Here is a 24,535-nt window from a genome sequence, read left to right on the forward strand (position 1 = left end):
CGCAGTCCTCAGATGACGCAGCACACATTTGTATGTGCAGGCTGTGTGGATGAGTCAATCACAGCGATGATTTCACACTGTTTTAATGTTTGTGAATGTCTTCTTGTGCGTTATTGAAGCCCATTAGAGTGTCACTTATTGGTTTGAGCGTCACACAGTTTGTAGCAGTTAATGCAGTGAAATCTCATTAACTTTCAAGCGGAACATTGTTGCTATTAAAGACCAATTGAAATAATGGAAGCTGTTAGTGTTGAGAGTATGACCGCAGATTAAGACTGACTTATGTCATCAAGTCAAATCATTCATCCAAACAACTTTATTGCTGAGACTAATAACGAATAGACTTTTAGCTCAAATTTCCCTATTTGAATACATTATAATAATGGTACAGGAATTAACATTAATAAACAATATCAGTGGTGGAATGTATAAGTAGCCTGCATTTACTCAAGTAACAGTATTAAACTACACTGTGGTGTTACGTGATTCTACTCTACTACAGTTATTTGACAGTTTTGGTTGCTAGTTGCAGATAAAATATAATACCTTATGCACATGCTGCTAATAAAGAATACATACTTTTCAATGCAAATCTTTTCCTTCCAGTGGAGTATTTTAATTTTGTAGTATTCTTTGGTAAAAAATGTTTACCGCCTTTGACTGCGGTTCACTTGTTGCTGCTTCTAACGTAACATGATTGCTGGATGTAACAAACGTTTCTCCACATTCCTGGAGCACGACCAGATATCTGAAAGGAACATTGAGTTGAAAAAGGTTGAGAAAAAAAGGCACTACTGTAACGCTGGCTCTTTCGTGTGTTCACGTCACACAGTGTAGCCTAATGTAGGGGCTATACTGTTCTGTATGTTGGCCAGAATCTGCCTTTTTTTAGGGGGGGGGGGGTGGGCATGTCATAGTGGGGGTCTGGGTGTCCTCCCCCAGGGAAGTTAAATGAGCATCAATGACTTCACTTCCTACGGAGCCCCCCTGGGAGTCAGCTGAGACAAAGAACTAAAACGTGCTCACAGAATAAAATTATGTTCCCCTCAGTTTTATAAACTTTTAGCATGGATTCATAATAAAAAAAAATATAGTTTTATAAATTTTTAGCAAAGTTTGAAAGATATTCACAGATTTGAACTTCCAGGATCAAATATTCTTTAGCCAAATGTTGTTAAATCACAAAATAAGTATCTTTCCGAACGTAGTAAGCTCAACAACTGATACAAACTAATATTCATCAAAACGAGCCGTCCTCCAACCTGGAGAATTACCATCGGTCTCTACCGGCAGCCGGCGGTGAGACAGCAGTAAGACGAGTGCTTAGAGACCGTCTCCAAACTTCTTGTTTTGAAGTAAGTGCAGGAAACAAGTTATAATTGAGAACTCAAAATTACAACTGTGCTTTTCAGGTGTTGCGCTAATGACTCCGCCCAAGTAGAAGAAGAAGCAGTGCTTTGACTTCTGAGAATATAGTTCCCAGTATGTGTACGGTTAGAAGATGGCTGTGTCTCGTGCTGCCTTGTTATTTGTACATGCTATGACAATACAAATCACAACATGTAAATAGGGAAATGTTGGCGTTATTTTGTAACTAAGCTAGGCTAGTCAGCTTTGTTCTTTCAAGGTTAGCTCTGTGCGTTGCTATGGTTTCTGTACACAAACCAACCAGCCTACAGTCCCATAGACAGACACAAGAAATGGACAATGTGATGCTGTTGTTTTCAACGGAGACCAGTAAAGGCTATTAGAAGCATTTTTCCGGTGATGGCTAGACATTACTGCACAGCCTCCAACTGAGCTTGATGACGTAGATGTGACATGAGCAACCTGTCTGAAAGTTGTAAGTCTTCTGGCTGTAAAGACTGTGCCAAGTGTGTGTGTGAAAGCTGTGCCAAGAGAAATCTTAATCATTCCCAATCAGCAGAGACAGAGAGTGTAGGCATATGTTAGGAGATAACATAGACACAGGCTAATTACTGCCAACCAAAATACTAGTTAACATTAGTAATTAAACCTAAACAGCTACTGTAAGTCCAAACTGTCTGCGAGCTTATCCTGTACTATACAGTAATTCATCTACTGTGTGACAGGAAGTTGCGTGGTTATGACATAATCGTTAGCCTATTTTTACAAAAACGTCTGCTATGGAGCCATAACGTGAGATACAAGGTAATGGAGCCTTTTATACATTGTCGTGTTTCTTTAGAAATAAACAATGGACAAATAGAGTCTTTAGACGCTTTAGATGTAAAGTTATTCGATGTCAAAGTCACGCCAAAATGAATGGCCGTCAATGGGATGCTAACTGAACGTTAGGTAGCATAAAAATGGCACCATAGGAGTTATGGTTAGTGGAGGCTGGCTTACAACAAGTCTGCCACGGCCGGTAAAAATAAAATAAAAAAATAAAGCAAAATATACACTTTATTTGTCTTTTTCAGAATTAGGGCAAAAAATGAAATATTATGAGCATGTAAATGTTCTGACTGACAGCTTGCTTTCAGGCTTTAGCCAACAGCTCATCATCATCTTAAATGATGCATTGGTTGCTCTAAAATTAGATAAACAATTCTCTGCCCTGCATCCAAAGGATTCAGACAAGGCCAAGAAGAGCTGCTTCAGTTAAAGGGGCCTCAGAGCTGAGCAGAGAAAGAATATCCTCCTACAAAACCTCCAGGCAATGTTCTTGTAATATTGCTGTAGCACTCAGGGTTTTTCTAAGATTACCTGTTACCTCGAAAGGGAGGTCATTTTCTCTAATGAAATACACAGAAAATAAACTGAGAACAACCACGGGCAAGAAATGTCTATTAGCACTGATTCTGGATTTTGAGGATTTAAAAACCCAATTGTCCAAACTAAATCAGGACAAAAGGATTGCTAAAGGTTCAGTATGGAGTTCAGTTTTCCCTCTGGAGATGCATGGATGGATAGAGTTGGTTGTGTTGTCCAAAAATCAATGAATGCAGCTTCAAGTGGTTCAGAGTTTGAAAGCTGTTTACGGCCTACAGAATAGGGATAGGTATCGGTACTCAGTTCTGGCGTCCCAGGGCAGTTGCCATTTAATGTGGGTTCAAATAAGCCAAACACTGGTGAACAACCAGAATCACAAGGGGAATCGCAGGTTAATAAATATCCTCCTTACATAATAATGATCATTGTGTTTTTATGTAGAACATAAGAAGAAAATGCATTACCTGATACTACCAGGTAAATAGAATAGATATGCATTTATTATGTGGACTCTCATGATATGTCATGCATTAATACTTTTAATGAATTGATGTAATGCATTTGTTAAATTGTTCCATCAGTGCGGTGTGAATTGTATAGTTGCGTTGTTCAGAGCCACAGCTCTCCGGGGCCCTTCTGCACAGCTGAGCAGACATCTGCAGCAGAGATCCCCCTGTGACTCCCATCATGGGATTACTGAGTTGTTTGGAGCGTCCACATTTGATTTAAAGCCTCTGTCACATACACGGAATGCACTGCTAGCATGTGCACGCAGGGGCGATCCCACACTTCAGCATGAAAAAGCTGCTGAGGAAGAGTGAATTAAATTAGTCTGTCTGTTGGCCCATTGCTCAGTGAAGTACGAGGGATAATTACTTATGAGAGGGCTACTGTTACTGATGGGGTAGGGACGGAGACAAGGGTTACAATGCTGTTTTAAAAAGCTTTATCTAACCACGTAAATAACCCCCTTTATCTCTGTCAAGAAAACACTGAATGAATGAACTGCACTCAAAGCATTATATCATAAGTAGGGTTTGGCAAATAGATGTCAACTGCATTGCATTGTGTGCTGACAGTCTGCTTTTTTTATTTTGTCAGGCAATAGACCTCACCGTGTTGACAGTAGTCTTGGCCGTCTTTCTTCTAATCAAATGTGATATAAACCTCTTTTACACACTGCCTGCTGGTCATTTCAGTGTCTTTGTTTATGCATAGACAACCATTCATTTGATGTCTTTGTAAAAGACAACAATGAGAGCGGCGGCAGACTATTTACTGGGCCACCCACGCAGAGCACGCACACAGCAGCATCACTCAGCAGAAACGAAACAAACAGGATCAAGGAATGTAAGTGGAGAAGGGATGAAACACTCACAATTTGGGCACACAGGATCAGACAGACTGCAGAATGGCAGGGGCCTGTCTTGTTTTTCCACTTAGGACGAGAAATAAAAGCTGTCTTTTTAAAAAACTGAGATAGGCTGGAAGCAGACTGTGGTGGTGTGTGTTCATCAGAGTGAGTGAGTGACAAAAGCAGCTGTTATATTGTATACAGTATACATTACCTTTCAGCAGCACATGCTTGCCACTCAGCTCTGTGTAGGAATCTGTGGTGGCTTCCCCCCCCATACTCAAACCCCCACAATGTCTATTTCACACGTCTGTGGGCTAGTGTGGACAATATTACAGTTATATAGCATACTGCAAGATATCTTTAACATAAACAATATATACACCTTTTAGGAATGTCAGCACCAAACAAGTTTAAATTGCCGTGCATTCTAAAGTCCCTGCACAGTTTTGAATGATTAGACCTCTCCTCAAATTGACTAAGGTAGAGCTATCCAGGGAATTACATGAAGCTTTAACAGGTGAAGCAAAACTAATGGGAGAAAGAGGGAGATTTTAGTAAAATCAGCTGTGTCTGTGCACACCATGAGTGTGCAGGGCCTCCAGTAAAGTATTATTTTATTCAGATTTTAAAAGCTTTAATGTCCTGCGGCGATTCAATTGCAACCTCCGTGTCCCCCTCTCTTTCTTACCCTTTCATGTCTAAGCTGTCCTGTCAAATAAAAGCATTAAATGCCACCAAAAAAAGACTACGGTAAAAGTAAGCATGCTATTAACAGGTTTGCAAATGAATTCATAGAAAGATGCCAATCAGCCAGCAGCAATATAAAACTGCAGCAATAAATCAGTTTCACAGACGGTGTCATTTTACCGTAAAATGGACTCTCTGTCTCTATTGTTGGAAGGATTTTAGTTTTTTAATGAATTGCAAATTAGTATGTTTAGTATTGAAAACCTACATATTTCATAGTTAACGTTACGTATTTTGCCAATACATATGTAGCGTTAGACAGACTTCAAGTTACACAGTTTGTTGGTAATGCTAGATTTTCTTCAGCTTTAATCTCCACTTTGTCTTAACTGCATACACGCTGAAAAACAGAGGCCTTGTTAAAGTCATTCACTGGTTTGTGTTGAAGCAGTTAACTGCAGGTAATGTGAAGAGTCAAATCCAATTTCTCACATTCAATTGTGCTCACAAACTTAAAGAAATTGCACACACTTTCCTGTTGGATTGAATGTGCAGAGGCTGCTTTGCAGCATTTTCAATAGTTCCCTTCGAGACTGTTGACACGTTAACACTCTTCTGGTTCAGTCATACATGTGGCTTTTAATGTGGGAGTTTTTTCTGTTTCCTTCAGACATGTACGAACATGTGTAAGGGGAAATGTTTGCATGTGTGCAGATTGCCTTTGAATATAAGTCTAAATAATGAATCGTACATTGATGTACATTGAATGATTCCAATGTCAAGTTAGATGTTTAAAATAGTAATTATGAAGCACTTTTACTTGTAAAGAGTCAGAAAACTGAAGCCTCTGATTTGCACAGAACAAAAGTGGTTGGATGCATTAATTATAATATAATATACAGAACACTGGGTACTAATCTTGGAAACACAATACCTGCTATTTGCTTTTAAATTACTCTCATTAGTCTTCTGCTCTGCGTGTATTGATTTGCGTCACCATAAGATGCTATATATATATATATAGAAACATAATTAGAAATGTATATATATATATGTATATATATATACATATATATATATATATATATAGAAACATAATTATGTTTCTTTTATGGTGCTATTTGCCCACTTTTTAAAAGCCCCCCCCCCCCCCCCCCTCCCCCCAACACCCAATGGCCCAATCCTAAAGTGAGCTCTGAAGACTAAGGCCTAAAGACTCACAGACTTAATTGATCACAGGTGCTAAGTGAGTGAGTGTGTGAGGCCACATGGGCTCAGATAGGTATGAATGGGATTGGGACAGAACTTCACGGGACCACATTTTATCTTGGTGACGTTTAAAAACAAAGATGTTACTGACACTTGTCGGATTTGTGAATTTTTATTTTAAGTTTGTTGCTTTCCACACAGCCAAGGCACAGGAGACGGCTGCCTGATTCCAAATTTATTTTACAAGCTTGACAACAGGTCCGTTCCCCTCCGTGGTCGTATGTCGTGCTGTTGTTTAACCTTTGTAATTTCCGGATTTCCCCTGTGGTCTCCGCGGTAAACGTCACAGCGCTTTGAACTGTGGGTAATTCCCTTTGGTGAAGTCTGCATTGATGTAGACTCGTGGAAAGGGCTCGGTAAGTGTGTACTCACACTTTAACATCCTTTGAAATTTGTCAATGGGACAACCCTAACCCCTTAATAATTTGCGCACCAAAGTTTGTGAGTCTGTGAGTCCGGACTTTGGGATTGGGCCTAAATATGAAACCCCAGCAGCACACTGTTTCAACCATCAATGTCCAATTTGCTGGAGTCCTTAAGGTACAAGGTAATAGAAGGGTCTTATTACTGATGCTGTAATGCTCATTCATCTATTTTTTTCTCACTGATTGGCTAAAAAGGAACAGCAAACAGAGAAGTCTGGCTAGCATTCTAACACGCTTACTATGTCAATGCTAACATGCTGATTTTTTTTGCAGGTATAATGTTTACCATGTTCACCATCTTATTTTAGTATTGCGAGTTAGCATGCTAACATTTGTTAATTAGCTCTAAGCACATGTACAGCTGACATCTGGCGCTACAGGAAACATCAGGAGGATCCCCAAAGTTATTATAGTTCATCGTAAGGGGGGAATAAATGTCTCTCCCAAACTTCACAGCAATCCATACAGTTTCTGTCAAGATATTTCACTCCAAACTGCAAATTTCAACCTCTTGTTGGTACTCAAGGAAAAAAATAGTAATAAGAAAAAATCATTGGGAACCGTGTATTGTGTATCCGTACCAAATTGGTTGCCAGTTAATCAATTAGTTTTTGAGACATTTCACAGAAAAAGTTGGCACTATAGATTAAAAGTCAGGGGATCGTTAATGTCAAAAGGATTCATCCTCTTAGCAACATGGATCCAGTTTTCAAGATATTTCATTAAAGCCAAAAATGTCAACCACACAGTGGTGCAAGAGTCAAATTCAGGGGATCACCAAAGTAATTGGAGTTTGTTGCATGGGCACCATAAATGTCTTACCTTAATTTAATGGTAATCCATTCAAAAGTTTTTTTTGGATCCAATTTCTTTAACAATCCATAAAATTAGACCAAAGTGGTGGACCAACAGACTAGCCCGCATTGCCATCCCTAGAACCGTGCCACAAGCCAGGCTAAACACTTTGCTATACAAACCAACTTCACAGACCAATCAGCTGTTTCAGTATTTATGAATGACATAATGAATCAAAGTGTTGCGAGCAAACATTGAAATAAAAACTAAATCCAGAGATGTCGAGCAAGGTAATCTTGTATTTTGGCATTTGACATAAACAGCTCTTCATGAACCCTCAGATAAGTAATTACCTTAAGAATTACTATTTGTCTTTGTACTTAGTATCTTTCTCCTCGCTGTTTGGCAAACCTGTCTGCCCAGGAAAGGGGGCAATCTTCAGGAAGAAATAGTGGTTACTGTAAACCCGCGAGACCACCAGGACGGGAGTAAGTGTGTAAAGCAAGTTAGCTGCCAGCACACACCAGAAAGTATCATCTGGGATACGAAATGGAGCTGTAGTACGAGGGTGGAGGGACCCCCCGATGTGGGCCCACTGGCACTAAAAGGAGACACAGACAACAAGACAGAAGTTAGCCAGCATTTCCATTTACTAATACTGCATAATGTACCTATCAAGACTGTTACTTCCACTATTTTGTTCTAGATATTCACACTGACGCGAGGTCATATGAATCATATGGTCAAACATCAATGTTTCTTTCCACCAACCCGCCAGAGGAATAACTAGGAGGGAATAGGTTACCTTGAGTCTCTCCGCCATACTCATTAGTCTACCATTAAAATGTATACAGAAAAGGATTCTAAAAGGGGAAGATAAGCCGCTGCACAGGAGATGTACAAACAGGAAACAGAGTTTCTGCAACTTCTTATAAACAGGGAAACAAGGCTTTAATCAAATGCTTCCTCATGGTTAATGGATCCTTTCTGTCAGGTATGGGGGAAGGCACCAACCAGCTTGTTTATAACAGGAAATATGTGATCCAGGTGATTATTAGCAGGATGAGAGCTCGCTACAATGAGTTTAATTACAGTCAAACATGGCAGACCTCTTTGTATTGAATTTAAACTTTACTTTAATTTGAATTCAATAAATGAAAGGCAATCTAAACTTAAAAGGCAAAAAAAATTAATTTCCCAAGTGACTGAATGTAATGCACCAAACTGCCAGTGCAACCCACCTCAGTATGCAACACCTGTATCCTAAACTACGTATTCAGAGCCAGTTTCACATATTGACCACTTGTCTTTGTGGTGTTACCTGGATCATGGCTCCAGCTAAGAACACAGTCCAGTCTGACATCCATGAGCACCCGGGCTTGAGGAGACCGTAAACAAAAGCACCCAACAGAGGGAGTCCATAGAAGAACAAGTACAGCATCTGTAAAAACAAACGTGATAACTTGTAAGAATTCGATTGGTTGATTATTTATTATTAAAAACATTTGATCTCTTTTTACAACATGCGTATATTCAATAGGTATATACAATTGTTAGTGTCTAGTATATTCCAGTAAATAGGGATCTAGTGAAAAGTGCCATCGTCACTGTCAGTCTATGTTGTTGGGCCTTGACCAACAATCCAGCAGATAATTAATACAGTACATGCTCCTTTTCTTCCAGACTGCAGTGCTCGTCCCCTACTCTTACTGAATACAGAAGAGGGATGTGTTTAATGTTGAAATACAACCACTTACAATCAGAATCATTTACTGCATGAACGTTGCACTACTAGTATGTAAAAATACTTAAATAACTGCAGCAAAAATAAAAGGTTATCAAGTATTATCAGTAAAGTGTTGGTATGTATCAAAAGTAAATGTACTTATCTAGAGCAGGGGTGTCAAACTCAGCTTCCCTAAGGGCCACCGTGGAAAATGAGGATCACATCCAGGGAAAAACATGTTGAGTTATTTGCTTTTATGTCATCAAAAAAGTCAAATATCTTTGACTGTATAGGTTTCACACAGTTGACAAAAATGTTGAAGAAAATGCCAAAAAAGGAGGAAAATCAGAATTGACATATGGGCTGGGTAAAAATTTGCCAGGGGCTGGATTTAGCCCGTGGGTCTTGAGTTTGACACGTGTGCTCTAGTGCAGGGGTCTTCAACGTTTTCCAGGCCAAGGACCCCCAAACTGATGGCGAGATGGAGCGGGGACCCCCTAATTATATATATTGTATAAAATTGTGTTATATCAAACTGGTCCTATAGTGCCATGTGTGCATTGATGACTGAAAGACATCTTCTGCCTCCCTTTATCTGTTTACTACAGTGTGTTGAATTCATGTTAATGTGTATTTAAAGACATTTCAATTAGTGGAAAAAATTGCAGGGGGGGGGGATATAAAAAAAAGTCTAATCAACCAAAACTTTCGCGACCCCCATGCAGTACCTCCGCGGACCCCCTAGGGGTCGCGGACCCCCTGTTGAAGACCCCTGCTCTAGAGCGTTAAATCGTTAAAGTGTTACAGTGTTTTGATGTCGTATACGGTCCAGATGTTACTGGGTCCAGCTACGACAACTAACACGGCATCCTTTTATAACCTTAATCTAATCTCATGTTGAATGTAACATTTTATCCTCAGTGTGATTATTAACTGCGGCCATAAGACACATGTAATCTGAAGTGTAAAGAAGTAAAATTAACTCTTACAATATGGAAATACTCATGTAAAGTCTCAGTATCTCTGAATGGTTCTTAAGTACAGTACTGGAGCATTTTGACACTTCTCAGCTCTACAGCCTCTCAAACACAAATTTGCACCCGCAGCACAAATGACTACTCCCCGCACAAAGTTGTTCCAGAGACGGTCTTGACCTTCAACTTAAAATATTTGGCGAAAGCCAGTTTCCCCACTTAAAAAAAAAAAACTCAAATTATACCACTGAACAGTTTCTTTTTATTCTCGGTCTGAGGTCTAGATGAATCCTAATGAGTTCAGCCCAGGGCCTGAAAGCCAATCATATATGCCCTTCAGTCTTTTGTTCAAATGTCTTTTTAGTGCTGCCATGGAAATCTGTCACATATCGTTCATCATCATCAATGAATAAAGAGGTCGGTCAGTTCAGAAACAGTGCAACCCTGTGCAACAGACCAAACCTAATTTCATTTCTTTACACCCACACATACACACAAACATCCATCAGCTTGTGCTAGACACACACACACACACACATACACACACACACAAGCACAGATTTGCAAAGGCCACTACCCAAGAAATACTTTCACATGCTGCACACACCCTCCTCCCACCCAGTGAGATGCTGATGGGGGGCTTTAAAAGAGGGATTAGCTTATCAAATTCTCAGCATGTGGTTCGTCTGTCTGATCAATGACTAGCAATTGTGACTGGACTGCAGGCCCGACAAGGTCTTTGGATAACCTATTGACAAAGCTGTGTACACCGAACAAAACACAACAAAAAACCCACAGCGGAGTAGGGTCAGAGGAAGAAATTAAAAAGAAAGCAGACCCACCGCCAGTCACAATATTAATCTGCTATCCATCTTACACAAATGAAAGAGAGATGCGCTGGCCTCTCAACCCTCGCTCTTTGTTGCTGTAATGATGAAAAATGGCTCCGTAATCAGCTAAGACGAAAAGAGTGGAGGAGATAAGGACAAGCCTCCAGCAAACTCAGAGTGATATCCTGGAAAGCAGAGGTCCATTGTGTGGCTTTATTTACAACAGGCTGAAGAGGAGCGCTCAGGTGCTGCTGCAGAAAACACACAGGCTGAGAGTGGGGACAGAGAGAAAGGAAAACACTCACCATCACTTTGGGGTAGCCCACAGGATCCTTCAGGTAGGGTTCATAGTTTTTCAGGTAGATGGAACAGGCTTCGAGTGGAGAGTCCAGAGCCGCCTGTAGAGGGCGGACAAAATAACAAGAACACCTTACAATATAATGTTCAATCTGAAACACCAAAAAACTCCAACTGTTTACCATAGATTTGAGCATCTCTCTGACACTGTCTAAATGACAAATGAACGTCCAAGTGTTTTCAGTATCAATTTTGATACTGAACACGGTTAAAGGAATAGCTTGACATTTTAGGAAACATGTTTATCTGCTTTCTTGCTGACAGTTAGATGAGGAGATTGATTCCACTCTCATATTTGTCCAGTAAATGTGAAGCTACATCCAGCAGCTTAATCAGTGGGAAACAGCTAGTCGGGCTCTGTCCAAAGACAACATAATCCAACAACAAAAACTGCATCATGTCTAGGATGTTCCTGTATCATCACGTAAAGAAACAAGATATAACATGTTAATTGGTGAGCATTAGAGGTGCTGGGAGGCGGATTTTTGGACAGAGCCTCTCTAGCTCTTTCCAGTCTTTGTGCTGAGTTAAGCTAACCGGCTGCTTGATGTAGTTTTATTCACCAACATAAGACTAATGTCTATCCCCTTATCGAGCTCTTGGTAAGAAAGCGAATAAGTATGTTAAAGGCTCCTTTTGATTATATACAGTGTACAAAGTTATCTTTGCTTTTTAAAGCCAGATTTTTCAGAGAAATAATACCCAACACTTCAATATGGCTCAATTAATTTAATGTATTGCTTGTTAAAGCAAAAATAATATATACGGTTTGAATCCTCAACACTCATGAGCAAGATTGCAGGCTACTTAACTTTTGGCCCTCAACTCTGTCCAGATGTGATGTACACTCACCAAGCCTCTGAGTGCGGTGAAGGCCATGGCAGCTAACAGGAGCACCACCAGGATCATATCCGAGGGACGCCAGATCAGCTTCATGCTCTGAGCATGCTGGGCCTGTGGATCAACACATTGTGCCGTATAGAGCTGGTTAGTCAAGGTAATTGTTTCGTAGCATACTCTCACTCTCACTTTAACAACACCTGCTCCTCTGTGTTCACTAGCGGGTCGCTAACTTAGTATGTCTGCTGTTTGGTGCCAGGCAGGTAGCATCAAGTCGGTTCATCAGAGCTAAAACACAGCTGAAAACCACGCTGAAGAGAGTGAGCCAAAAGAGTAAAGCTGTGGGCCTGAAAACCAAAACCCTGACTTTACAGACGCTAAAACTAAAAATCTCTTTCAAGCTGAGGGGAACAGTAGTGTTGGGTTTTCTGTGGGTTAATCACGACAAGCAACACCTTTCACATAAGTTGATGTGTTCCATTATAATAGGAAAAAACATTGATTGTATCTGTTACAAATCCAAATAATATCTAAGACCAAGCAAACTTGAGTTTGAATCAAGATCACAGTGAGGGGAGGTGAGGTGAGCCTTATCATTTTGTTTCTTATGTGGCAAACATCATACTGAAATTTGGTAAAAACATTGCATCTCCACTTGCTAACAATCTCCAATGATTTTCCAGATTTAGGTGTGTACACTGGAAAATCCTACTATCACACTGACTATACCACTAAAAATCACTGCAACTCATGAATTTAAATGAATTAAATGGCCACCATTTGCCATCTTTCATGGTCTGGATCATATTTAACTGGTCTGCGCTGTGTTACCCTGATTAAAAACAATCAGCAAACACTACTGCTCTAAACCTTTTCCACATTCATGCGTTAGACTTACATTGTATCCACCGATTAGTGGTCTGTCCTTGGGCCTGACGAACAGTGTGATGGCTCCCCATACAGGCATCAAAAGGAAGAGAAAGTTGATGCAGAAGGCTGGACGGATCTCTGACCCATATTTACCTGCCACAAAGAAAAAGAAAATTGTTAATTTTCTAATTACCCATACAAAGACACACTGTAAACATCTCAATGTAAATCTGTAATTAAGTTTCTAAATGAAACCTCTACAGGGGACTTCATGCAAAGGCATTCAGTGCAGTATGTCTGTGATAATACAACAGAGAACAACACTTTGCCTGGAGAATAGACTGACACTCATGTATGCAGTTTGAAATGCCAACAACAGATGCTTTAAGTCTGTTTCTTGCTTTGTTCTGCGGGTTGTGACGGCAGGCGAGGCACGGAGCGTGTGTGTATTCTGTTGGCAGGCTGAACTGTGACACTTATGGTACACCGCAGTGCAGATGCTCACTCAATTAACGCTTGGAATCATGGGACTGGTAAAGTGGGGAATATGTGATGAGGCTCACCTGCCAGTATACCAGCAATGAACACACTCATGTTGGCAGACAATGAGCCAGCCCAGAACAAGCCCAGGTTACGGTAGGCTTTCCTGGGAGAAAAACCAAAACAATAAAGGTGATTATACTATTGTAGAGATAACATGTAAGAAAGAAGGAACACCAAGTTTGATAAGCCAAGTGTTGGCCAGTTGAGGTAACACATGGTTCTATCATTTCAATTCAGTTAAATTTTATTTATATAGCGCCGATTCCCAATGTCTATTATACATGTTTTGTTTAAGACAAAGCCGAACACAATTTCTCCTAGTGTCGAAAGCTGGCATTGTTTAAAAGAAGATTTCATTTCCATGATAGCACCTGCCCCGAGGCAGCTCTCATTCCAAACTCTTGATCTCCCTCACTGCACTCCATGACTTATTCACTCTAGAGTAGAGGACCCCCTGTTTTTTTTCCTGAAAATACTGTTTTATTCAGGCCATTGGGTGAATTTTATGTGATAAAATGCAACTCATGAATCTATATTTCTTTAAGCAAAATCAAATATTTGGAAACAGCAGGAAGCCTGAAGCCCATCATGTTCCTAATGGTAATCTTAGGGCTGGAATGCAGTGTATTACTGTTACATTCAGACAGCTTCCACAACTTATTAATGTAGTTGTTTGCTCAGTTAGATAAGGTATTATATGATAAGAGTAAGATAAATGAGCTTGATGTGACTTGAACTGACTTAACCATCACCTACCTGTCTGTTATCCTGCTGATCATCATCAGGTACATAATAAAGTGCACAATTCCATCCCAGTAACACATCATGATGCCATAGGCTGTCCCCAGATAGGGTTCCCCCTAAAACACAGACATTACATGAATAGAGCTGTTGTTCTAAATCCAGTTATTGTTGCATTAGTATTATCAGCATTTTAGATGTAAGAATAAGAAACCTACTGTCTTTTGATAGAATTCCATAAAGCCGGAGACAATGCCATCATGTTCCAAGGCACTCACCAGGTCAATGGCACAAGTAAAGGAAAATACAGCAAAAACTGCAAAAGGCAAGAAACAATACAGGGAAATAAAAGCATCTACCTGATGCTGGAAATGACGAAATTACTTATTTTAAAAGCCAGTTTGTTTCAGGTGTGTGTGTGTGTGTGTGTGTGGTGTGTGTGTGTGGTGTGTGTGTGTGTGTGTGTGTGTGTGTGTGTGTGTGTGTGTGTGTGTGTGTGTGTGTGTGTGAGGGAAACCTTGACATGTTAATGACATGTTAAGCAGCTTAGTCAGCTTTGAACAACGTATTTAGAAGCCACTGGGATTTTGAAAGTTCCATGTAATAACTCAATCTGCTTTGTCTACCTACTCACACACACATAGAGCTTATAGCAAAGAATGCTAAGACTGGAATGGCAGAAAACCTAAACTTATAATTCCCAGCCTTTTTTCAATGTATTTTTAGTTCAAGATATTTCCCTTTAACTGGCTGTCAGTGATTTATGGGAGAAAATTAAGTCTTGAGCAATGAGTTAGGCCGGAGGCATATTTACTGTATATTGAGTCCATGGTGAACAGCTTTCTTCTATCCTCAGGTTAAGAGCCCAGCAGAGCTGAAAGGCCATGTGTGAAGTGTGTAAAGCTGCACAAACACATGACTGGCATGTGGGTCACACTAATAATCTAAACTGAAAAACCCTGGCCACACTGGTACCATGATGTTTACAGACTCGTCTGTCGATGGTTTAACTCCTGTGTGGGGGTTTTGAGAGCTAAAAATTGTACCCAATACCCACACCCCAGCACTTAAATACAATAAACAGTGTTTCCCTTCTATGTCATTTGCATATGTATAACTACAACACCAGCAACTCCCTTTCCAGATTCAAAGACTTTCTTTTCAAATTAATTACTAAAAACTTATTTTGAGCATGACCAAACCCTTTGATAAGGGGGTTATTATGAGTGCCAGGAGGGCAGGTTTGAGGCCAGGGCCAATGGTGGACTTTCTGAAGGCCGAAATCTCACTGGTGGTAGACAATGAATGGACCACAACACACGTCAGCTGACCGAAACATTAGCTAGAGCATGTTGGAGACTTTTAGCAGATGATCGTGGGAGATGATCAGATGCCTTGGACCATTAAAAGACATCATCAGTGTGCAGTGCAACGTGAAATTTAATGTCACAATATAATTAAGGAGTATAACAACAGCTTGGGCACACACAAGAGTACCTCTACTGTCCATGATAAACTGTAAAAGGATGTTATAGTGGATAACATGCCCATTGGACAGTTAATGACTGGAAAGATGTTGCCTTTGCTACTATAAATTGCACAGTCCACATTCACGATGGGAGGCTCAGTAGCATGTGGGGTAAACAATATGAGGCAATGGACCCTTCATCCATGGCTACAACTGTACACACCAGTTAAGGAGGTATGACTGTTTTGGGATACTTAATGTGCATGAACTGACTCTATAGACACTGATAACTGCAGATGGATGTTACATAGAATAAACAGTATCAGTATTAACAAACACAATTGTGGAGCCCTCTTTCCAGAAGTGGAGCACGGAGGTGGCGAAAGTGGCATCATAGGAAAAAATATCTTTAAACACCAATGACAGGGCGGAAAAAACACATGCCGAAATGGGGAAAATACGTGCAATATATTGCTACCTTATGAGAGCATGTACCAGTGGAGTTAAAAAAACTCTAATTATAAAAAAGCGTCCGCACATAAATTTTGACAAACCAAACGTCAAAAAGGCCCAGAGCCAGAGGATCAGAGGCTTCAATGTCTAAAATGTTTTTAACTTTGTTAATCTATCTATTATCTATCTATCTATCTATCTATCTATCTATCTATCTATCTATCTATCTATCTATCTATCTATCTATCTATCTATCTATCTGCATCAGTGATTTAGGTTCATAGGGAACATCTGTAAAAGCCATTTCAATGATTTGCTGCCTAGATTTTTTATTTCACAATGTCATTATAAAGGGAATCACTTTGTGTTATGACACAGGCATCTTTCTGCAGATACCACGGCTTAAAGCGCTGTACCACATCCTTCCTATCTGTCCTTCGCACACTCTTTGCACACAGATGCACACACAAAGATTTTGTCTCTCCAGTGTCTCTGTAATCCTCAGGACAACCGGGTTTATCTCTGACATCTAACAGGTGAGATAGCAGGGGGATTATGGCTCTCTATCATTGAGAGGAGCCTGCCACAGCTTTGTCCTCATTGTTGTTGTTCTCCTGCACAACACTGGCATCGCCCTGGGCACAGACTACCGATATATCGCCTCGTTTCTGTCCCACTGGCAAAGCCCGTGGCATCAGCTGCCGGGTTAAGTTCGTGGGGGAAACCCTCGGCTGGAAATGGAGAACATATTTGACCGATAGCTATACACAAATCACACAATTGTTTTTAGTGACTTGCATGTCCTTGTTCTCTCCCAGGGATTGTATTTTTCAATTATTGCACTGTTTGTGTATTGTGTTCTAAATTAAAACGTTATTGTGTATTTATTTTCTGGAATCTCGGCTACATTTAAAAATGAGGGCTTGCCCTCAATTGGACCTCCGAGAACTAAATGAAGATTGATGATGATGACTGTAGAAAAGCTTAACCAACGTGTGTGAAAGGTGCACAAGCTGCCACTGTCACATGATCAAAGTGAATATAAAGGTCCATATGGCGTTTAGAGTGGAGTAGTGGAGTATGCATGGTTTTAAACAGAACAATATATTTTCTCACAGGTTTCTTCTCCTGTATGACCAGTCTCCAATAGCTCTGATTTTGCTCAAGTCTTTAAAGAATATCTAAAATTTTAGGTGTGTCCCAGTGTTGTGAAGTTCCTCAGCTTGGAAGGGGTTGGGTCAGTTATGCAGGAGGTTTGGGTCAGTAATGGAAAAGGGTTTGTGTCAGTCATGGAGGGGGGGGGGGGGGGGGGGGTGGTAGGTCAGTCGTAGAGGGGGTTGGTAAGTCTTGCCTCAGAAAAGTGTGGCTGGGCTTTGCTCTGAGCCTGATCAGTCTAAGCCGCTTTCAACATATCAGGTGAAATCCCATTCATGATAAATACAATTCAACCTTTGTACAACTATTTGGAAACATATTGCATGTGTGTTGGGAAATGCACATGCTTACCAAAGAATAAGGCATCTTTAGGTGGGTTGCCACGAGTGATGAGGAAGTAGAACAGAAACACGACCACCAACACAGCGACGCCGGTCGCCAAGATCGTATAAGGCCTGGGAAAGAAAAGGAATTCAACTGTTATCTAAGAAACATAAACACATCTTTACAATCTCACTGCTGACACTTTAGACACCAATCTCCCTCTGATTTTCTGCTTCATTCTCTTTACTAATTAGTTTTTCCCATGGAAGTTGTGTCGGTCCTCTATTCGCAGTGCTAAATTAGTAAATGATGATGAATGGGATTGTCAGAGAGAATGATAATCACCTAACACCCAGAGTTAGCACAGGGAGAAAATAATGCTGAAGTGTGAGGGGAATCTGTTTGATAACTGCACCCAGATGGAGCACAGCCACTGCTGGTGTGTTAGTCAGATTCCTGGTGAGACGGCAGTGTCACCTTGGATTTACCTTTCTCATCTCCTATCACCTCAGGTTGCTTAGAGTACAAGGAGTAGTCTCATTTTAATTCATGTTTTTTAAATACATATTAAGTGTGACTTGGTCCTGACGTTTGGCAAGCGAATTCTGGTTCTGTGTTGCTAGTATTTGTCATGAAACTCTTGCAAGATTACATCTTTCTTTCTGTCATTGTATTGTATGCATTGTATGTTTTGTAATAGAGAATATTTAACACCTTTTTTTACCGTATCTCGCTAGTCTGATCAGGTAACGTCCACTTTTCACAAAGACAAAGTTACAGAATGGTAACAATTTTCCTTTGTTAAACTCTATATTTGCAGTGTTAGCTGCTGTGTTGCCTACCAGTGGCTTATATTAAAATCACAGCTTTGCAAAGGTTTAATCAATCATGTAATCAGAGGTGTGGGAAGCAGCCAGCTAAGGCCATGTTAGTTCAGCACTGCCCTCCATGTTTACTGGTGAAAGGTACCGCTGCCTTGCACTGGAAAAGATGAATGTGCTCAAGGTATCTCCTAGTAAACAATATTACATCCTCAGAAAACTCCCAATGTGTGCTTACAGAAGGAAAACAATGCTGTGAGAGCAAAGGGAAGCTCCCTTGCTACCTCTCCAATTCAACAGTACAGGAAGATTTATGCACCCAATACAGTTTGTTTGCAGAGTGGAAAAGCATAAGGCATATTGTATGTCAAGAGCAATTTATCAAACACTTCTGTGCAGTCTGTATTGATTGTCAATGCCCACACAGATTCACACAGGAGGCGTGTAAAAGTCTGTCGGAAATGAGAAATCTAAAAGCGGTAAAAAGTGTGAGGGAACGTGTTTTACCACGCAGGCTCTGTTTATTCAGCCTTCAGAGATGCAGTTCACAATCATCAACTGTAGACAGTACTATAAAGGCAGTATGCCAAGAAACAAGGCAAACCAGATAACCATTGAATAAGAAAATTATTTCTTACAGCTCAGAAAAGTAATTATCCTAAACATCACTTCTGATTAGCTCCCTAAATTCTGTTCACATTCCCGTCTCATTGTTCCCTATTCTTTCTCCTGCCCCTCCAAAAAATGTCAGGTTTAATTATTCAAAGAGTTTACACATCTAAAGACGCCATTGGCAATACACTCTTGGAAGAAAAAAAAATATATCTAAAATTAGTATTGCTTAACATGGTTGTGGATTTATGAGCTTTAAGCTTACAGTGTGCTCTAGTGGTGGTAAGGTATTATGTCTGGATCACCTACAGTATTGTACATTTATATACTTTTAATTTAATTATTATTGTAACAGTATAGATTGTATATTATTACGGTAATACTTGCTAGTATGGGTATTAATTGTATATGTTGTGGTTGTATTCAAGTTGTTAACTATAATGCTAGAGCACTCATTTACAGCTTTTTCCCAAAACAGAAAAGTGTGAATCTATACAATATGTAGATCTTAGGTATAAGCCGAGTGATAAGAAATCAGAAATTGGAAGGACTTACTCTTGAAACTCAGGAATGGTGTTCATGGCATAAAGAATGCCGAGGGCAGAAAATGAAAATAAAAAGACTAAGGTCTCCATCTCTTCGACAGCTGTTCAGCCTTTCTCCCTGTAGAATCTACAGCACTAAAATAAAATACAACACAGTCTTAAGTCAAAGCAATCTGCTCCAGCAATACTGTGCTAATATTTGATCGAATCAATACTAAAATGGTGCCAAGAGATCAATCGATTCATTAGAACTGGAACAAATGAAATACAGTTTTTAAAGTAGAATTAAATTATATGAATGGCATGAAATAAAATCCCGTATGAGATCTGTAAATTTGAATAGAATGGAGAAGAAGCAGAGCAGGCTCTTACCGTCTGGCTACTCCTTCGGTGGATTAATCAAATTACTGCTGGCCCCAGGCAGACATGGCCTTTACTGGGAAAATAATGAAGTGGAGACAAAGAAGCTTTTGGGGGGAAAACTTACGCAATTTGGTTTTGTCAGAGATTTACATAAGTCGTATTAGTGAACAGGCCCACATTCCACTTTATGCCGCAATACTCTTTATAATTAACCTGATTCCTGTTCTACACAGCCTTTAATGTTGTGTTTGATGAAACTATGAATTGTAAGCTTTGAGATATACTCACAAATACGCTAACAGTGTTGTATCGATTCCTTGGCTGTGACAATACTATATTATATTTAGGAGGTCAAGCATCAAAAGTGAATTGTATATAAATACAACACTTTTGTTTTTGCCCCCACTTTTCATGCGCCGAACTCAAAGATCTAAGACTTTTTCCATGCACACAAGAGGCTTATTTCTCTTAAATATTGTTCACAAATATGTCTAAATCTGTGTTAGTCACTCAGGTCGGTTACGACGATAAACTGCAGTCAGGTCGACCCTGACTATTACACCAGATGCTGACTGGTTCAGCTCATGAAAAATAGGGGTGAAAAAAAAAAGCGTTTATAATTTTGTTCAGTTTAACTAATTTAATGGTAACTGTGGCCAAACATATATCAATCAAAAGACATTTTCACATTCCAGTAGGTCCACTAGTTTGAGTTTGGTAACAAGCACTTTTTCGCTTCTTCTGTAAAGCTAATTTAAACAAAGGAAATGTCTTTGACGTCCATCTGAACTGAGAGTGCTGTAATATTTACTAAACCAAGTAAGAGGCACAACAAACATTTGCTGAATAGACACACAAAATTGGGGCAGCTGCGACTCTGTGGTAGAGCGGTTGCCTATCAATTGGATAGTTGAGGGTACGATCCCTGGCCCTGTAGTCCAATGTCAAAGTGTCCTTAATCTTTGTCTGTTATCGTGTATTTGAGCAGCTTTGGCCACTGTGTGTGTGAATAATGAATAGTTCCTGTGCTTTAAGATAAACGCCGTCCACTTGCATTTGAAAGAGTAGTTCTGTCAGGAAGGTGTGTTTTCATGACTGAAAAAGCTTTCAGTCATGATGGAGGCAGATCCTCATTGTGGCCGTGTAGCCTACAACATTGCTTTGCTTCAACGTTAAGATGAGTTCAAAATCCAGTTCACTTTAAACCAAGTGTTTGCAGTATGTTTCCAGTAGGGTGCACCAAATTCAAACTAAAAGAGCAGACTCCTTACCTACTGAATTGGGCCAACAGTCCATTTAGTTTTGAGGTATGACATCAGGTAGGTTATGCTTTTTATCCAGAATATTAAAATTGTATCAGAATTGTCATGGAACGTGGGGCGCCTGGGAAGCTCACCTGGCAGAGCCTGCGCCCTTTACAGAGGCTTAGTCCTCAATGCAGCAGCCCCAGGTTCAATTCCAACCTGTGGCCTTTTGCTACATGTCCCCTTCTCTCTCCCCTTTCATGTCTAAACTGTCCTATCAAATAAAGGCCTAAAATGTCCCCCAAAAATTGTCTCTGAACGTTGTGTTTGGAATTGGTGCATCACAGGTTTGTGCTGTCATGTTGAACCAATTATCATACAGTGAAGTTAGTAAATTTCAAGAGCAATATTTGTCTTAACTGAAATGGTCCTCAATGATAAGCTAACATGCATCATTAAGGTTTGACTAAAATGTGCCAGGATGCTGCTTTCACTTCCTGTATCATCAACCACCACCTTGCTGATATGAAACAATACAGCAATATTAGACAGGGAAGACAAAGTACAACCCGGACTGCCAATATCTTTCACAAACAGTATCTTAAATTTGCACAACACACACACACACACACACACACACACACGCACACGCGCGCAAGCACCGCCCTTGGCTTCCCACCACCCTCCGTTGTTGGGAAAAGGGGACTGTTATACCCGGAAAGCAGTGACAGTGTGTGTTTGCTGGAAACAACTGGAGCTCTTCCAGCTCTGTTGTTCAATAACGTAGAATGGGCTTATGGATGCCAAAATGAAACAGTGACCTGCAAGAGGAAGATGGACATGTACTCGATTTAACATAAAAAATTAAATATGCTTTTATACAATAACTGTCTACGGGGAAGTAGTCCAGGTGATTTGCTAAAATGAAAATACCATGTATGAAACAATAACTAAATATATTTGGTTCATGTTCAGTTGCACAGAAAACCATACACTTAAAAAATACAGAAAGGTCAAGCATATAATATGAATTAATCCCTGCTTCTTTTTTTTTAAACTGAGAGAGAAATCAATTGTCCAGATATGATCAGTGAAAGAAACTATAATTTATTCATGAAAAAAAGATTTGTATTTGTCTTAAACAACGTTGTTATTATGCTTGAATTTCTTTATCTTCTACCATGATTTGTTATTTTTTAATTGAAGGGATCGGAGGAAAGGTTGCCTTTGAATAAAGAAATAGACAAAAATAAATGGACTCTCAATTTAAATAGCCAATAGTTGCAGCCGCAGGTGCTCTCTAAAGAAAGACAATCACATCAATTATAGTCAACGTCTCATGGAGGAACATTTAGTCATAGACCTCTTTCCTACAATAGTTTCGTTGAAAAGGCCTGACTCAACTTTCAAATTTTATAGTAGTTTACCAATAGTTCAATAGCTCAATTCCCTTCCAGAGATTTTAACTGGTCATACAACGTACTCAAGGATGATACAGAAAATCATTCATTCCACAAGCAATAACACTCTTTAACATGTCATCTCTGGGTGGTAGATGAGACTTTTGGACACCACACTACTGCACTAATGCAACCTGGACATTTGGTTTATTTACATTTACATTTTAGCATATTATTTAAGCAGTTGCACATTTTTGTTCCCCCATCCTGTACATATTCAAATATTTGTTCTTTTTACTTTATTTGTATTATTATTTCATGTATATTGTATGTATGTATATTTTTCCTAGTATTTCATTTATATTTATATTTTGTGCTTTGTGACTGATTTTGCTGCTGTAACACAGGAATTTCCCATTTTTCTTGGGATCAATAAACATCTATCTATCTATCTATCTATCTATCTATCTATCTATCTATCTATCTATCTATACAGTAGTGTTATATACACCATACCTTACGCAACCTAAACAGTTTCCTTATCATTTCAATTTGCAGAATATTCAATTCAATTCAATTTTATTTATGTAGCGCCAAATCACAACAACAGTTATCTCTTTGTGCTTTTCATAAAAGAGCTGGTCTAGACCGTACTCTGTGATGTTATTTACAGAAACCTAACAACAGAACAGAATAGAGTTTAACTTAACAATGTCTTACAGATATCAATTAATAAATAAGTAGCATATTAGCCTATAGTATTTTTTATTTATTTAACATTAGGCTACATCTAATTACGTTTTTTCTGAGCTTACTATTATTAGGTTATTATTATTTAATGACACTGAGGTGAACAGCTGGGCTGTAACTGGTTAATTTCTCGTCTCGTCTGCCTTCATTTGTTTTACTTATTTATTCTAATTTAAAGCATTGGTTTGGGTGTGCGAACATCCCAGTGATGAACTATTTATGGCCTGGCTGTTTTCTGCTCGCGATCCCCAAGCGGCACTGCGCGTGACGACAGCGGCGGAAATATTTTTTCGCTATTCAAAATGGCACCGTCTTAATCAGGAAGTGGAGAAAACAACTAAGAAGAATAAGTTGGATAAATTCCCTTATTTCTGTTACTTTGACGCGAGTCTTCGTTTAAAATCAGCCGGTGTGCTCGTGGTTTGGTTTGAGAATAAGAAACCTATTACCGGTAAGTGTAATTCGAGGATATTGTGAAAAGGCAAGCGACACATCGGCAGTTGCTTTACATCAAGATGTGTTCTGGGCAGCCTCTCCTAGGCGCACACGATTTTAACGACGGGCTACACCGGTTCGTTAGCGGTTGCCTTTAGTTTAGCGGTATCTTAGGCGATGATATCGCTAAACTTTAAATTAGTTGAGACCAAGGGACATTGTAATAACGTCACCTGTAAGTTAACAAATGAAAAGAGACGTGGTGTTACTAATGTTTTTGGCATTACTATGCCATCGTCAAGAAAGGCCAGTAGCTAACGTTAGCTAGCTAGTTACAACGTAGCTAACGTTAGGTAAAGACGGTAATAAGCTATTGCTTTGCTATTAACGTTAGCTAGTTATCCAGCAAGTAATGTGGCTCGTTGCCAAATTCCGTGCTTACGTTTCTTTTAAAAGTGTGGCATGCTCGCTTGTGTGCTTACCAGCGTTAAACAAATTATTTCTTTATCACATTGTCTTCAGTAAACTAACTAGCTAGCTATTTAGACAGCGACGTTAATCCAATAACAAACACAGGCCATGTACAAATCGAACATACCCAAAGTCAGAAAACGGCTATGCTAACCTAGCTAGCACAATTGGCTATTTGTAGTATGCCTTGTATTATTCAACTAACTATGGTCTTGCTATATCTTCCGTCCGGTATTATTGGCTTAGAAATTGAAGTGGACAATTCAGAAATACGTTGTAGCCAACGTTAGTTTTCTTGCTAGCGTTTGTAAATGTACCGTTTGTCGATCGGCAAGCTACCAGTA

The 24,535-nt window shown here is 39.6% G+C and overlaps 2 protein-coding genes across 2 annotated transcripts in view; one reads left to right on the forward strand and one right to left on the reverse strand.

Moving 5' to 3' along the window:
- Positions 1-7,550: 7,550 nt before the first annotated feature.
- Positions 7,551-20,021, reverse strand: tm6sf2b (transmembrane 6 superfamily member 2b). Its single transcript, XM_032526443.1, has 11 exons — positions 19,901-20,021; positions 19,539-19,663; positions 17,578-17,681; positions 14,369-14,466; positions 14,166-14,269; positions 13,430-13,512; positions 12,895-13,019; positions 12,009-12,110; positions 11,105-11,197; positions 8,591-8,710; positions 7,551-7,870 (listed from the first exon to the last, which is right to left on the reverse strand). The coding sequence occupies exons 2-11, from the start codon at positions 19,616-19,618 to the stop codon at positions 7,634-7,636; spliced, it is 1,146 nt and encodes a 381-aa protein (XP_032382334.1). The 5' UTR covers positions 19,619-19,663; positions 19,901-20,021; the 3' UTR covers positions 7,551-7,633.
- Positions 20,022-23,531: 3,510 nt separating this feature from the next.
- Positions 23,532-24,535, forward strand: part of sbno2b (strawberry notch homolog 2b) — a 69,237-nt gene continuing 68,233 nt past the window's right edge. Inside the window, 1 exon segment of the mRNA XM_032525035.1 lies at positions 23,532-23,736. The gene's annotated coding sequence lies outside the window, so the exon portion shown is untranslated.

The sequence above is a fragment of the Etheostoma spectabile genome, chromosome 9 (assembly GCF_008692095.1).
Source record: "Etheostoma spectabile isolate EspeVRDwgs_2016 chromosome 9, UIUC_Espe_1.0, whole genome shotgun sequence".
In the NCBI taxonomy this organism is placed as follows: Eukaryota; Metazoa; Chordata; class Actinopteri; order Perciformes; family Percidae; genus Etheostoma; species Etheostoma spectabile.